Source organism: Jatropha curcas, chromosome 6, assembly GCF_041381405.1.
Source record: "Jatropha curcas cultivar XTBG-Jc1 chromosome 6, XTBG_Jcur_1.0, whole genome shotgun sequence".
Taxonomy (NCBI): Eukaryota; Viridiplantae; Streptophyta; class Magnoliopsida; order Malpighiales; family Euphorbiaceae; genus Jatropha; species Jatropha curcas.
Genome location: NC_143156.1, coordinates 27,579,498 through 27,594,911, shown reverse-complemented (window position 1 = coordinate 27,594,911; position 15,414 = coordinate 27,579,498). Strand labels below are relative to the sequence as shown.

Below are 15,414 nucleotides of genomic sequence, written 5' to 3'. Positions count from 1 at the left end.
TGTTGCCTAATCACATATATCTTTTAGCTATCTCTAGTTATGAAATGGGGACAATAATGATAAAAGAGATTTAAGAATATTTGTGGCATGTGATTCACTTAATATATTTAGTTTCGAGTATTTATTTTGTAGCGTAGGAATTGAGTTATAAATAAATTGAGTTAAATCGAACTGTACTGATCATAATTTCTGTTGAGTTAAAAATAAATTTATTTTTCAACCCTAGGCAGGACATTAACATATAAAACAAAACAAGTTAAGATAAGAAAAATGATGAAATGGAAAGTTTTAATATGAAGAGTAGCCATTTCTTTTTGGCTCCATCTCAGGTTTTTCTTTTACCTTTAAGATTTTGGTTTATGTAACATAAATGGATGAACCAAAAAATTGCGGCCTTTTAGAAAAGAAAAGACAGTCAAATCTTCACTTTTTAATTTTGTGGCTATCAAATCATTAGCCATTACATGAGGTAATAAAGTAAACAACCTTAATTAAAACATTTATATTATTTATATATATATATATATATATATTTATATTATTTTTTTTAAAAGAGCTTTTTAGCTTGATGTCGTTTTTCAATCAGGACAATTTTTGGTTCAACACCGCCTACAATCATGAAAACGATGATTGTAGTTTTCTTTTTTTTTTTTTAATAAAAAAAAAAGAAAAGAAAATGGAAACCAAAATAGAGACATGATAAGGCCAAAAGGAGGAAAACAAAAGAAATAATTTTTATAATTTAATCAACATTAATCTTCATTTATTTGATTTTTTTATATGAATAATTATTTTTTAAAAAATTTTAAATGATATTATGAGTAGATTTTTGTACATCGGTTTAAGTTTACATTTTCAATCCAATAAAAAAAATAAATGATTCACATAAAAATTAAAAGATTCATAAATAAAAAGAAGTCATGATTTAATCAAGTATTGAATCCTAATCAATAAATTTGGAAAAAAAAAAAAAAAAAAAAAAAAAAAAAAACTCAACACTTCCCAATTGAAACTAACTTTTCTAGTCTTCATAACACCCTTTCATACCCAAAATTTCAACATAAAAACACAAAAGAGAGGATTTTATTTACACGTGTATATTTACATGTGTGTAAAAACACAAAATTTCGTAACACCCTTTCATACCCAAGATTTATGTTAACCGCGAGGTGTCTAGGTCCATAACTGTATAACGGTCCACACAGTATATATGCAAGAATTTTTCATATATATCTTAATGATCTTGTACTTCTATAAGCTAAAAATCCAAATGGTCTATATAAAACTTGTTGGAATAAAACTACTAAGCTATTAACGTACGGTCTTAAAGAAAATACATACCTCACCTATGGAACAAACCAATGAAAATAAAATTTTTTTTCGTCAGCATATCGTCAGAAGTACATCCATCTCAATAAAAATTTATATTTTTATTAGTTCGGTTCGTAGGTATAATGACAGATCGGATTTGGGTAAATCAATCCTTGGTCTTAATACATATATTTTCATTAGGAGGACTTTCTAATCGTACAAAGAAAGAAATATCGAAGAAATTGTCCTAAACAACTTAAATTGGTCCTAATAAGAACAAGCTTTGAACAATGACTAAACAACAAAAATAAGACTCACTTTTACAAAAGATAGAGTCTTTCTTTTGGTCAAGCAAATTTTCCAACTCTCCATCACTTCCAAATATGAAAACATGGGTATTTTGCTTGCTTATTGGATGATAATTAACATTGAATGATAATTAATTAGTGCTTCATTACGCAAAATTCCACTAATTTTCTATTTAGTGGATGATGTAATAGAAGAACATACATTTTTATAATCAAATCACCAAATTGCAACTTTTTTGGTCCAAAAGGCAAATAAATAAATTATATAATGCAATAAAGACCAATTATAATAATTAATTAATAATCAAAAAGCACTTGTTAACCACAAGTTAATATGAATGAGAAGAAGTTAAGATATAAAAGAGGGTGTGGACAAATCAAGAAGAAAACTTTATACTACAAATGCAATATGAATAAATATATATTTATTAATTAATTAATTAATTAATTAATTTAATCTTGAAATGAACTTGAGCTATGAACCTTTCCTTTCATATAACTTTCTTCTCCTCAGTCAAAAGGACATAAAAGTGTATGTACAGTGACCTGCCCTCATTGATTGGGAGATTTATATTATGATATAGTAAAAGAAATTATTTAATTAATTATATATTTCCGCCATAGCTCTTCTAAGACATGGGACCTTAAGGTCTTCATATATTTATAAGATCATTGAGCAGGTCCATCTTTATCATCATTCGAAAAAAGAAAAGAAAAAGAAGATACTTCTGGAATTAATTGCGAAAATTAAGAACATATAATGATTTGGATATAGTAAGTTAACTTATTATTTTTTTCCTTAATTTTAATACCAATTTAAAATATAAGATAATTATTTTAGGGGTGTTAATTGTAAAATTGAAATTTTAAGTGGTGTATTAATTAAATAAAATAATTTGAGAAATTATTTATAGTGATATAAGGGCAGAGGTGAGCCAAAAGATGTTGATGAATGGAATTATAGATAGGGCCAAGCATCGAAATGACACAGTGATAGAAGATTCGAGATCTTACTTTAGGGTTGTCTTGGCTTAGGTCCCTCCCTGAAAGGTGTTCTTCACGTTCTGACCAAGTTGGTAATTTCAAATAAATATTTAACAATATTAGAGTCATTTTAAGGAAATGTGGTAGTATAAGAAGGATATTTTGAAGTGGGTTTCTCTCATATCACAGAAGACGAATTTTTATGCTGATCAGTTAACCTATCTTACTGAAAATAATGCGTTTAAGAATGTGTATACGAAATGAAATTCTTTCGAATTAAAAAAAAATTGACTTGGAGTAGCTTACTTTTTTTTTTTGTGTTGCGTAACATAACGTTTGAATTAGTTTTTAGAGGTTAAATTAGCGTTTTCTAAAAGATTAATTCTTATAACGTTTAACTTTTAGCGTTTTATGAAAAACTACTCAAATAATTATTAGCTACTCCGCGGTGTTCGACAACAACTTTTTATGTAGTTTTAGCATTTTGAAACACTACTTTTTATAATGTTTTATAACATAGTGTGAGTTTGAATTAGCTTTTAGAAGTTAAAGTAGCGTTTTGTGAAAAATAAACTCATGTAACGTTTAGCTTTTATCGTTTTATGAAAAATTACTCAAACAGTTAACTAAACACTACTAAAACAACTATCAGCTATTAAAATAACTAATTTTATCGAACAGACCTAAACAATTAAACGATACTAAAACAGTTTTAATTTTGTCGAATAGATATTCTATATATAGATAGATAGAGAGGTTTGGATGGTCTTTATTTTTGTAATAAAAGAAATGTGTGGTGGTATATTTGAAGAGAGAGATGAATGATATTATAGTTTGAAAAGAAATGTAAGATAATTGGTAGCTAGTTATGGTTTCCTGAAAGAGGCATATAGAAATGAGGAAGAATCTAATAAACACAATACATGATTGAGCACATGTGGGAGAACGTGAGGACTGAAACAAGAAGAGCATAGATTGGAATCTCAGACTCAGAGAGCGAAAAAGAGAAAGAAAGAAAGAAAGAAAGAAAGAAAGAGAGAGAGAGAGAGATAGTAATAACAGTAATGACATCTCAAAAGCGAAAGCTGCCATCGAAACAGAGTTAACATACTCACGCCTATACTATTACTATTTACATGTGCCAATCAATACTAAAAAAAAAAAAAAAGAAAAAAGAATACATTGTAAAAATAAATTATAAGAACAAATTACATATCCTATTTGTCATATAATACACGAGTGGAAATATATTCGTGAAAAGAAAAATAAATCGTAACAACTAGTGATGACACATTTATATATGAGGTTTTCTTGATGGGATTGTATTGTTTTCTCATGTGTTTATGTAATATTTTCAGGCTGACCGTGGGTGTATTGGAAAAGTTTTTATTAATTTAAAAATTAAATATATAAATATATAACAAAATCATTACCTAATAAATAGTTAATCTCATAATTTATATTTAGAGATTTAAATAAATAAACAATTATCCATAATAAGTCAAGAACATAAAATAAAGAATCTCTAATTTTTTTTTTTTTACTTCAACACTAAATAAATTATAGAAATAATGTACCAATATTTTTAGCCTTGTAAATCAGTTCTTGAGTTGAGTCTTAAATCAAAGTTATCAAGTAGCTTTTGAATTTGATAATATTTGCAATAAATAATAATTTAGTTTTTTCTTCTTTTATATGTCTTGTAATTTTTAATTTGAAGGATAAATAATTATATAATGTACATTTAAGATCCCAATTTCAAATTTTAGTTCATAAATTTTATTTGATAACTTTATGAAAATTTATAAAGTGTCCAAGAAGTATCCTGGCTGTTCTTATATCTGAAATTAGAAAATAAAAGAAATATTTAGACATTTTTTTAAGAGTATTCAACTGTGTCCAGGAAGTGTCAGTGTTTGATATGTATACATTCGATTTTATGAGGTGTCCATATATACTTTCTAGAGTGATACACTATTTATAATCAAATGCAACAAAAAAAAAAAAAAAGTTTCAATAAAACATCTCATTTATCAAGAGTTTCCTTCGTGGAAAAAATACTTATGAAAAGATAGTGAACAACTTAAAATTAGATTAGTTTTATAGGGATGAGATTGCTAATTGAAAATCCAAAAATATATATATATATATATATATCTTATTGATAAAAACATTTTCAGAAGCTATTGTATGATTAAAAAAATATTTTATATAATAGTAAATACGATCTTATTAGTATAATTAATATCCGAAGGGTGGTTTTGATAAAAAAAAAAACATTATCCCATTTGCTTGGATTTCTGAACTCTTCTTCTTCTTCTTCTTTCTCTTATAAATCTTTAGATGCCCATTTTCTTTGTTTTTGTTCTTTCAATCTATCAAACCAAATTTGGGATCACTATCTTATCAACTGACTATGTTTTGTATGTTACCTTACAAACCAACCGACCAAAAAAGCCATATCCTCAGTCACTGTTTCACTCTCTCACATATAAAGGGAGAGAGAGAGATAGAGGATTTTGCTTTTTTGACAGTTTAGGGATAGCTTTATTCCTTGTTGGTAAAACAGTTCTTGGTTACTGAAAAAGCAGATCCAAACACCCAGATTCCATTCTCTTATAAAGTATTAACCCAAAAAGATTAACACTATAATGACATCATATAATCTTAATTAATAAAAAGAATTTTTCTTTAGAAATAAAGTTTTAGATAATTGTTTTCTATTCATGATTTAGTTTAGGTTTTCTTTCTCTTTTTTCTGTTCTTTTTGTGCATTCTTGTGTGTAGAACTTTCGAACATGTGTAGAAGCAAAGACATAGTCTTACGTTATATCTTGCAAAACAAAATTCGAGAATCACATACTATTACTAGGAGTTTCTTTGCATGGATTTGAGTGGAATTTTGGACTTACTTTAGCTTCTTCTCCATGCATATATATATATATATATATATATATATATATATACACACACACACACACACACACACACACTCTGTGTCTGAGATTGAAACTGGCATATAATACAAATAAGTACTTCTGAAATGTGGTCAATCTCCTATAATTGTATAATCATTAAATTTTAGTCCCCAACCAAAACAAACAAATAAGTACTTCCATAATTATGCTTCCAAAGCCGGTTTTAACTCTCTTTTTCCATCTCTTGTCTCAAAGAAAGAGCACAAACATAGATGTGTTCAACGGTTTTTTTTTTTTTTTTTTTTCCATTTGCTTTTCTTGATTTCTTGAATGGGTGGAAAAAGAAGAACTAACCCACATGTAAAAATTCCTAAAGACATGAAACCAAGAAACATATATGGGAATTTGAAATCTTCCTCAGTCCATGATTGAAAGAGTGGGAATGACTTTGTTCAAGTTTGATGGTGATGATGATATAATTACCAAAAATTATCTCAAAATTAAGTAATTATCTCATCATCACCATAAAGATCAAATTTATACAGAGACAACAGTACAAAACACACAAAACGAAAAGAAAAAGAAAAGGAATTAACTTGCTTTCTAGCATATACATAGTGCTAATCTTTCTTAATTAGGGTTCCACCATATTGCGTGAGCTAGTAATTTAATTCCCTTTCTTAAATTAATTTTAATGATCTATAGTTGAATTAATTTATATGAGTTTAGATTAATGCAGACATCTATAGCACAGCATATAATTCTCCTTAAATGATTGGCTATGAGAGGATGATTTGATTAATTAGTACTAATTGATTGCAAACAAGAAGCTAGAAGTTTGTAAAGAAAGAAAATTTCCCATCTCTCTAGGAAAATCACTTAATTAGTACAGTGCATTAATTTGATCAATATATATATATGAAACAATATATATAGAACTCTAATACTTCTGTGAACATACCCATGGAAAATACAGGAGAATGAAACCAAAAAATAACAAGCAAATAAAATTTCAAGACTAGATGTGCCTACCATTTCTCTAATTTCGATGATCCTTTAGTAGATCTTGGAGAAAGAACAAGAGAGACAAGTTCTTGATCGAATCGATTCTTCTCGTACATGGATCATCATCTTCTCGATCAGGTTTTGAAGAATTTGCATGGTTAATTAGGTCTTCTTTGATGAGTGATGATTTTTGTTTTAGTAGAAACCCTGTAATAATTCTAATTCAGTGAAACAGAAAACACTAAAAATTAATTTGGTGGGAATTAAAAGTTTGGAAAATCATCTTCTTCTTCACAAGAGATGGCTTGTAGAAGAGGAAGTGAAACCAGAAAGATCAGTCCATGCATTATTTCCACTCCAATACTGATGATCATTTCCTGAAATACCCAAAAAGTTCTTCGATAAATTCATTTCTTCCATTTTAACCGCGGCGAGATCATTAACGCCACTCTCTAATGGCTTCGACCGCCCTTGACCAGCATAATTAATACCTTCATTCTCAAATTGGTACAACCCATTTGATGCTCCTAAATTTGCCATAAAAGGAAATTGCTGCACTTGTTGTAATCTCCATTGATCAACAATTCCATTGGATAAAAAAGACCCACAACCACCACCAACACCACCGCCACTGCCACCACCGGCACCACTAGCTGAGCTAGTACTACCAAGCTGATGAAATTCCATTCCACCACCGGCTGTTGCAGCCACCGGAGGTTGAATTCCGCCAAAATTTAACCCGATATCTGTGGAATTATAGTTGTTTAGATGATGTAAAGGCGGCAAGATTGGCAAATGTGGTGGCGGAGCGATGATATGCCCTGTAATATTATCTGTAGTGCAAGTATTAGTAATAAGTCCATTACTTGAGGCAGAACCTGCTTTCGTTGGAGATTTTGATCTATTATTATTGTTATTTCCTTTACTTCTTTTGTTTCTTCTACATCCGCCTCCAACTGGTACGTTTCTTAGTGCACCTCCTCTTGTCCAGTAACGCCTGCAAGTCTTGCAAAAATGGCGAGGCTGAGAAAGACTATAATTATTGAAGTAACAAAATTTTGTATTTGTTGATTCACATCTTGGACATTTAAGTGCTGCTTCTGGTTGTGGAATCTTTGCTAGTCTTGCTCTTTCTGACATGGACCCTGGCCTGATTGAAGCCGCGCTTCCACTAACGCCGCCGCCGCCACACCCAGGTGGCGGAGCCGGTAGTGGAAGCTGATGGCTTTCACTGCTAACTGCTGACTGCTGATTATGCTGCAAAAATTGCACAAAAAAAAAAGGAAAAAAAAATTAATAATGATCAAATACACAGTATATTCAAGAGAAGATATAATAAAAGGAGGATTTATAGGAATATTATTTATCTTTTTCTTGGCTTTTTTAGGGAGGAAGCTATACGTTGCAAGAAGAAAGAAAATAGAGAGAAAAATAAAAGAAACGAAAGGAAAAAGGAAAAAAAGAAAAGAAAATTAACCTGCTGCCAGTTGGGTGGATCTAGATAGACTGGAATGGATGAGAAGACCATGGTGGTTAAGCTTTAATCCTCTCTTTTCTTTTGTAAAGGTTGATGGGTTTTTTCTTTTCTTCTTTTTAATTTTATTTGCTTTGAGAGATATGGTGGAGAATCACATCAAGAAGAAAGAGTTGCAGAGAAAGAAAGAGGTGGGAGATGGAAAGATAAAGGAGAGTCTGTGTAAGTGTATGTGTTTGTTCATTTTATCTTGTTCTTTGGTCTCTCTCTATCTCTTTTTGTTTTATTAAATTTTAGGGTTTGAAAGGAATGAAATGAAACCATTTTTTATTTTTATCAAGTTTTTCTTAACATTGAAGCTTCTTTTTATACTACTGTTTTACTGTGCCTATCAAAAGAGTGATTAGTGGCCATGCATGTATAGAGAGAGAAATAACCCTAAGTTATCATTTAATATAATTAGTTAATCAAAATGATAATTAAAAAGAAAAATAAAAAGTGGGTCTTGGTGGGGTAAGTCATGGGTGGGAGTGTCACTATCGAATGTACCTTTGTTTCTTGGGCCTGTCTCCTGGAGGATTTTTGTATTTTTTTTTTTTTGTTTGCATGGAAATTAAATATATATTACTTAATTCTATATATATATATATATATATATATAAAATATGATATGGGGTTATTCTTTTACGTAGATTATTGAAATGAAAAAGCTTTATATGCCCTTTTTGAGGCTCTTCACAGTGCAGATTCATCACCTACCGTGTACAATATATATATAAAGATTGTACTCATCCAAATCCTAATAGTGTTTATGTATGGAATAATGTCTGAAAAGAAATGGATTATTATGGTTAGAAAATTCAAGTTACTATATATTTTAAGGATGATATATTCTCCCAAAATATTCTTTTGACATACGATCTAAGATAGACATTTTTTGCATAAACATGTGTGACTAATTATTTTATTTATTATTCAAATGTTGCGTTAAATAAGGTATGAAGGTGTAACCAACAAAGTTAATCTAATAGGGAAGAAGGGAAATTAGGGTTTGATATGGTACGGAATACTCGAGGGATATAAATCAACTTACTACTTGTTGAGGCAGGAAGATGTACTAAAAAGAAATGTAGGTAATTGATGCAATTTGAGAATTAAGTGATAAAAGAAGATGGTGAGAATGATACTAGGAGTGAGCCAGCATTACTCCACGAATCATTTTGATTGGATTTAGATAGTTATTTTAAAAATTAGATTACCGATTAATTTATACATAAAAAACTGTTTGATTTTTTATTTTGGTATAATACCACATATAATTAATCGGATTTATTCTTAAATTCAGAATTCAAAAATATTAATTTAGTTTAAAATAACTGAATTTAAATCAAACCAAATGGGTTAGTGTTGAGTTTAAATGAATTCGTGTCATAAATAAGTCACCCATTTATGACACGAATATAAACGCGTTCTTTCGCGAGTTAACACGCTGGTTAAGCGAGTGACCCGTTTATTTTAGAGTAAAGAGGTAATTTTAGTGTTAAATATAAATCCTCCAACTAAAACTTATTTAAATTTTATTGTTGTATTACTTTTTTTATTTTAATTATGAATCTTGAAGAAATTATGCACTTTACGTGTAAAAATTTATTTTTAAATATGATTGGAGTTAAATAGGTTAAAAGTTAAAAATACTATAAGCAAGTTAAGTGAGTCGTATATAGGTCAAGTTGTATATGGATCGTATGACCCACTTAACCTGTTTGTGATATTAAATGGATTAAATGTGTCGTGTTCGTGTCAACCGTCTAATTTTCGTATTGTGTTTTTGTCGAAGTTACAAAAAATTGTTTCATCCTTTAATATTGCTCTGCGCATCGTGCGGATTCTAACACTAGTTATTTATAAACGAAATTAGCCCAATTGACATATTTGCTCTATAACCGTTATGAGTTTAGCGAAAGATTTATCTATTCTCGGTGTATAGAAAACCAAACAAAAATATTTTTGTTTGTAACAAGAATGTTTCTAACTAGTCACTGAGGAGAAAATGATAAAAACAGTAAAAATATTTTAAAAAACCCTTCATGGATTGATTTAGTATATGAGACTACTATGTATACCATATGTAGGCAAGTTTTATCTACGAGCTTAATGTCTATGGCCTCGTTTGGTTCAAATTCACCTACTTCCTGGAAAGTTCACTTCCCAGGAAGTGAAGTTAAGGAAGTTATTTCCTGGGAAGTACAGTGTGAATATTGTTTGGTTGATATATTGAATTTCTAGAAAATAAAACTATGTTAATTAAATTTTACATGTGAAATGACGATAATACTCCTATTATGAATTTAAGTATAATAATTGAAATAATTCATTGAAAAAAAAAACTAATTTAAGTATAATAATTAAAATAATTCATTGAAAAAAAAACTATGAAGCACATTTTATATATATTTGACATCATTTGACTTACTTTATAATTCATATATAATTCTTTTTACATAATAATCAATAAAAATATTATCGTAATTAGAAAAATGTTGTGTTTGTGGAATATTTTAGTAAATTAATTAATGAAGTTAATTTCTGAGTGCTGTTAAGAGGTCAAATTGATTTGAGTTGTTGCAAAAAGTAATCTTAAGCCAAAAATACCAAATTTCCATAAGCTTTTAATTATTGCAACAGTAGCACTAAATAGGGGCAAAATGGAGATTGTCAAAATTTTAAAAGTCATGAAGTGCATTACCTTGGGTTGAGGAGGAAAAGTAATTTCGTGTACTTTCGGGAACCAAAGACTAAATTCATTATTTCCCGGAGTTCACTTAGCCCCAACCAAACAAGGGCTTCATGTTTTATTAAAAAATGAACCTTGATGAAAATTTGATGTACAAGTTAGTCATTTATGTACTCATATTTATTTAATTAATATATTAAATTGAATAACTTACCGAAAAAAACCACTTTTCAACATATTTAACTAGATTTAAATTACATCAAAAAATAAGGCTTTCATTTTTTCTCTCTTCTCTCTAGTCTTCTAACCCTACTTTTAGTTTAGGGCTGTCGTTATTTATAGACAGCGGCTCCTACCTCTTATTTTTTACTCTCTTTTCGCTTTCTTTTGCTTTAATAAACTCAAATATATTTTTCCTATAATAAATTTGTCTTTTTTATTTTTATTTTTGTTATTGTTGATTTGTCTCCATATTTTGAGTCTTTTTATCCATTCTTTGTGAGGATAGTCCCTTCTTTGTGAATGTTTATTACTAAATAAAATTATAATATTTGATTTTATTTAATTAAAGACTTTAGATCTTGATTTGTAGATATGGATCTTCGATCAATGAAGTCTGGTAGTGCGGTCTGTCCCTTCTATATTCCTCATATGTTGCAAATTCTTGAAAAAAACAATCCAGTTATAGAAAATCTAGAAGAGTTATTATTTTAATATTCAAATCAATTAACGGACTATGTATTGCTATAAAGTTTATATCTTTTATCAAGATCAACTCCAAGCGGAAAGATTTAATATTATCTTTTTTTTAATTTTATTTTCATTATTAAAAAAAATATGAATTCTTTTACTTTGTTAAGAGATCAACGAACTTTATTAATTACTAACGGTAAAGTTTATATCTGATTATATAATTATTTACAATTCTTGATATTATTATTAATGAATTACATTTTTTTAAAGAAAGATGTTAATTACATTAAATTTAGTTTGAAATTTTTAATTAAAAAAATTTATATCACAATATTACTAGGAGTAAGTCCCAATTTATTATAAAGAAAATAATTTGAATTTAAAAAAATGTGCTTTGGTATTGTAGAGTGCATCACATTTTTCGATAGAATAGATTAAATATGACGGCAAAAGACATTTAATTTTTTAATCATTAAAATTATTATTTTAAAATAATGCAAATTTTCAGAAATTTGTAAAGCAAGTTAAATAAATTGGAGCTCAAAGAAAGTTTCAACTTTCTCTATATATACTTTGGCTTGGCTTTAAAAAAAATATTAAGGAGAAAGTTTCAATTTTTCTTTAGTATTTAAAGGGTTTTAATAATAAATATTGAAATTAATTTGATCATTTCATACCAATGAGTTTTGAGTTATAATAATATTAATGAATTTTAATTTTTTTTAGAACAAACAAGTATTTATCATCAATAGTGTATAAGTGTAAACGATAAGAACAATTGAAGCCTAATTAATCAACAAAAATAATATGCTCCTTATTAGTCGCTAATTAGAACGACAAATTATTGAACTAATTAATTATTAATTTGACAAAATGAGTGTGTGTTAGCCAATCACTTTCACTAATTAGCAAATTCAAAACCAAATTGTGATTTCATGTACCTTCAACTAGCCTTTTCTTTTCTCTTATACCCAATAGCTTCAACTTCAAATCATCCTTTGTGAAAATATCAAAGATGAAAAATTAAAAAATAAAGTAAAACGGATAGCAATTTAGCAATACCCCAAAAAAACTTGCAGAAAATACCTTTAAAAAAAAAGGAAAAAATCTATTAAATTATAAATTACTTGGTTATTAATATAAAACTATAAAATTGAAAATTATTATTTTTATATTTTGTTCAATAGACAATTTTAAATAAATAGAAACCTGAATGAAGATAGCTCAGTGGTAAAGAATACTTGCGGAATTGATCACCATGACTTAAGTCATGTTTACTGTAGATAGTTAAATTGGTCACAGGCCTTGATATATCTCGTGCAAGTATAAAAAAAAAAAAAAATAAAACTTTGAATAAGTATATATACATTCATACTTATAAGTAAAAATATGGATTGATATGTTTATAAATGACTAAGTATAAATCTAAATGAATTAAATTTTATGCAATTATTTTAAACTTGACTAATTTATTAAATAAAATTTTGAAAAACAAATATTGTCAAATTAACCAAAAGCAAAACAAAATTTTTACTTACTTTTTTTTTTTTTAAGAGAAGTTTTTACTTTCAATTAGGTTATTCTTATTGACTTATTGATATTCAAAGTCTAAGTTTAATTAACCAAAAGGAATCATATAACGTAACAATTTAGGAACCTTTCGCTGTTAAGGCTAAGAAAATTATTATAGGAAGGTTCCTGGTGGGGGTAGACTGGTGGTGGTGGCCAAGCCGCCGGATGTGGAGCGGAAAGATTAGTCATCATCAGATGCTTACGGTCGGGAAAGGATCAGCTAGTTTTCCCGCGTGCCACGTCAGATGCCAGTGGGTCCGACAACCCCTATCTCAATACATTTTGTGAGTGTGTGTGTACGAAGATGATGTATGTATCAATCACTGTCTGGGTCGGTGAAAAATTAAAATTAAAAATAAAATTAAAAGTTGATTTCACCACTCGCAATCTCTGAGAGGGTCCCACAAGAAAATATGAGGCCAAGATTAATTCATTTCGAAGGTTAGGTGCAAAAAATTCGATTTGATACGATAAATTTCAGCCGTTGATCCCAAGAATGTACCCTCCTTAGTCCTGCTCTCGTTGGTGGAAGGGATATTTCCGCTAAAAAAGGCTCCCGCGTACCATGATCAGATATACTTGATTTTATTCCTTCACGATTGATTATTATAGTGACATTTTTTTTATTATATAGTAATTTTGAATTACTAATTTTTTATTTACAATTTTATTATTAATATTGGTCTTAAATTCATTTAAATATTAATATATTTAAATTTAATAATAATTTTATTTTTTATAGTCATTCTACCTCTTTTCTTACACAGGTAAAATATACAAAACTCGTTTACCGATAACGTGTACATAAATTTAAACATAAAGTAATTATTTTCGACCGCTTGATCAAAACAACGACAATTATTGATCATAAAGTTTTTGGTTTAGAGAAATTTATTTATAAGTCTAATATGACAGCAAAGTTTAACTAACTGAAAGGCACATGCCTTCTAATTAAATTAAATTAATATACATTTTAATTGAAGAGTTAATTATATTATTAACCAAATATTTCCATTTTTAACATGATTATAATGATAAAATAATATAAATTAATAATAGAAGGGCAGAATAGGTTGGTTGCATTATGATGAATGGATGGGGTCGTTTTACACTAGCTTTTCTCCTGCATCGTGGGCGATATTCTTGCAATTCAATTATTTATGGTCTATGGCCCTTTACATATGTACATGGCACCAAATTCAAAACCTCTTTTTCCACTTGAATATTCTTAAAAAAAAAAAAACAAAAAACATGTTTTTTTTTTATATAATATCAATTGAATTCGAATTCGAAATTAATGGTTGTATTCAAATTTAAAATTAATTATTTAGATTTCATTATTAAATACCAGCTTTTTGAATTTTTGAAATTCATTTCCAATAAACTTTATACATTTTATTTAAAGCAGACATTAGATGGTCATCCGTTTGATTTGAACTCGAACTAGTATAGAAAAAATTTGAATTGAAACCGATATTATTTATAAAGGTTCGTGTTCTAATCTTTGGAATCAGAACCGACAAGAAACCAATCTATTTTAGTTTTGAGGCCTTTAAAACTTAAATTGATTTACTTAAAAAAAAAAAAAAAAGAACAGTTAACTGAATTGACTAAGCTTAACATATACATGTAAAAGCATTGATAGTCACATTTTTTCTAATAATTTAGAAAATGAAATTGTCAATAGTAAGGTTTATATTATTGAAACCAAGGGGCCACAAGTGAGGGCCACCGCTCCTCCATCAAATTTTTTTTTTTTTAAATTACTTATTATGTTTAAATTGAAATTTAAAGTATGATGAATTATGAAATAAATTAAATATATACATAATTAATGATAAATTGAAAATAAAAAATATTGCATGTATGTATATGTGTGCGTGTATAGAATTAAGTAATAGATTTATTGAATTGCTTGTTAATTACCTGAAAATTGCAAATTATAATTATATATTTTTATTTTCAAAAAGAACTTTTGTAATTAAGGTTGCAAAAGAAGAAGACAGGAATTTGTCCCAGATTATAATTATATATTACTGATAAATTAAATATCTATCTATCTATCTATCTATCTATATATATATATATATATAATAAAATGTCTTTGTTATTATCATTGGTCTCTTCTTCTTCCTCAAAAAGGAGATCTATGTATGCTTGTCTGCGACTATTATAACATCATACTTCTCAGAAATTGCATTCACACTTTTATTGATTAGTGTCTAATTGCCTGCACATTTCTTATTATTACATGTTAATTAATCTTCATTTTGGCATTTAATTAACTGAAATGATTCATGTATCACAATCACTAGATTGGTACCACACACCACCTAGATATATACCAATTGTATTTACTTAGAGTTTGATTTTGGCCTTCTACCTCATCCACCATTTCTAGTTGGGGTTGAAGAA

At 28.1% G+C, this 15,414-nt stretch overlaps 1 protein-coding gene across 1 annotated transcript; it reads right to left on the bottom strand.

Moving 5' to 3' along the window:
- Window positions 1-6,681: 6,681 nt before the first annotated feature.
- Window positions 6,682-8,220, bottom strand: OBP3 (OBF-binding protein 3). The gene is made up of 2 exons (XM_012233961.4): window positions 8,004-8,220; window positions 6,682-7,783 (listed from the first exon to the last, which is right to left on the bottom strand). The coding sequence occupies exons 1-2, from the start codon at window positions 8,052-8,054 to the stop codon at window positions 6,818-6,820; spliced, it is 1,017 nt and encodes a 338-aa protein (XP_012089351.1). The 5' UTR covers window positions 8,055-8,220; the 3' UTR covers window positions 6,682-6,817.
- Window positions 8,221-15,414: the final 7,194 nt, after the last annotated feature.

Bases quoted from the DNA above. Each gene is read 5' to 3' on its own strand.
- OBP3 (XM_012233961.4), bottom strand. From the start codon at position 8,054: ATGGTCTTCTCATCCATTCCAGTCTATCTAGATCCACCCAACTGGCAG. The intron at 7,784-8,003 runs GTTAATTTTCTT...CAATTTTTGCAG, and splicing joins ATCCACCCAACTGGCAGCAG to CATAATCAGCAGTCAGCAGT.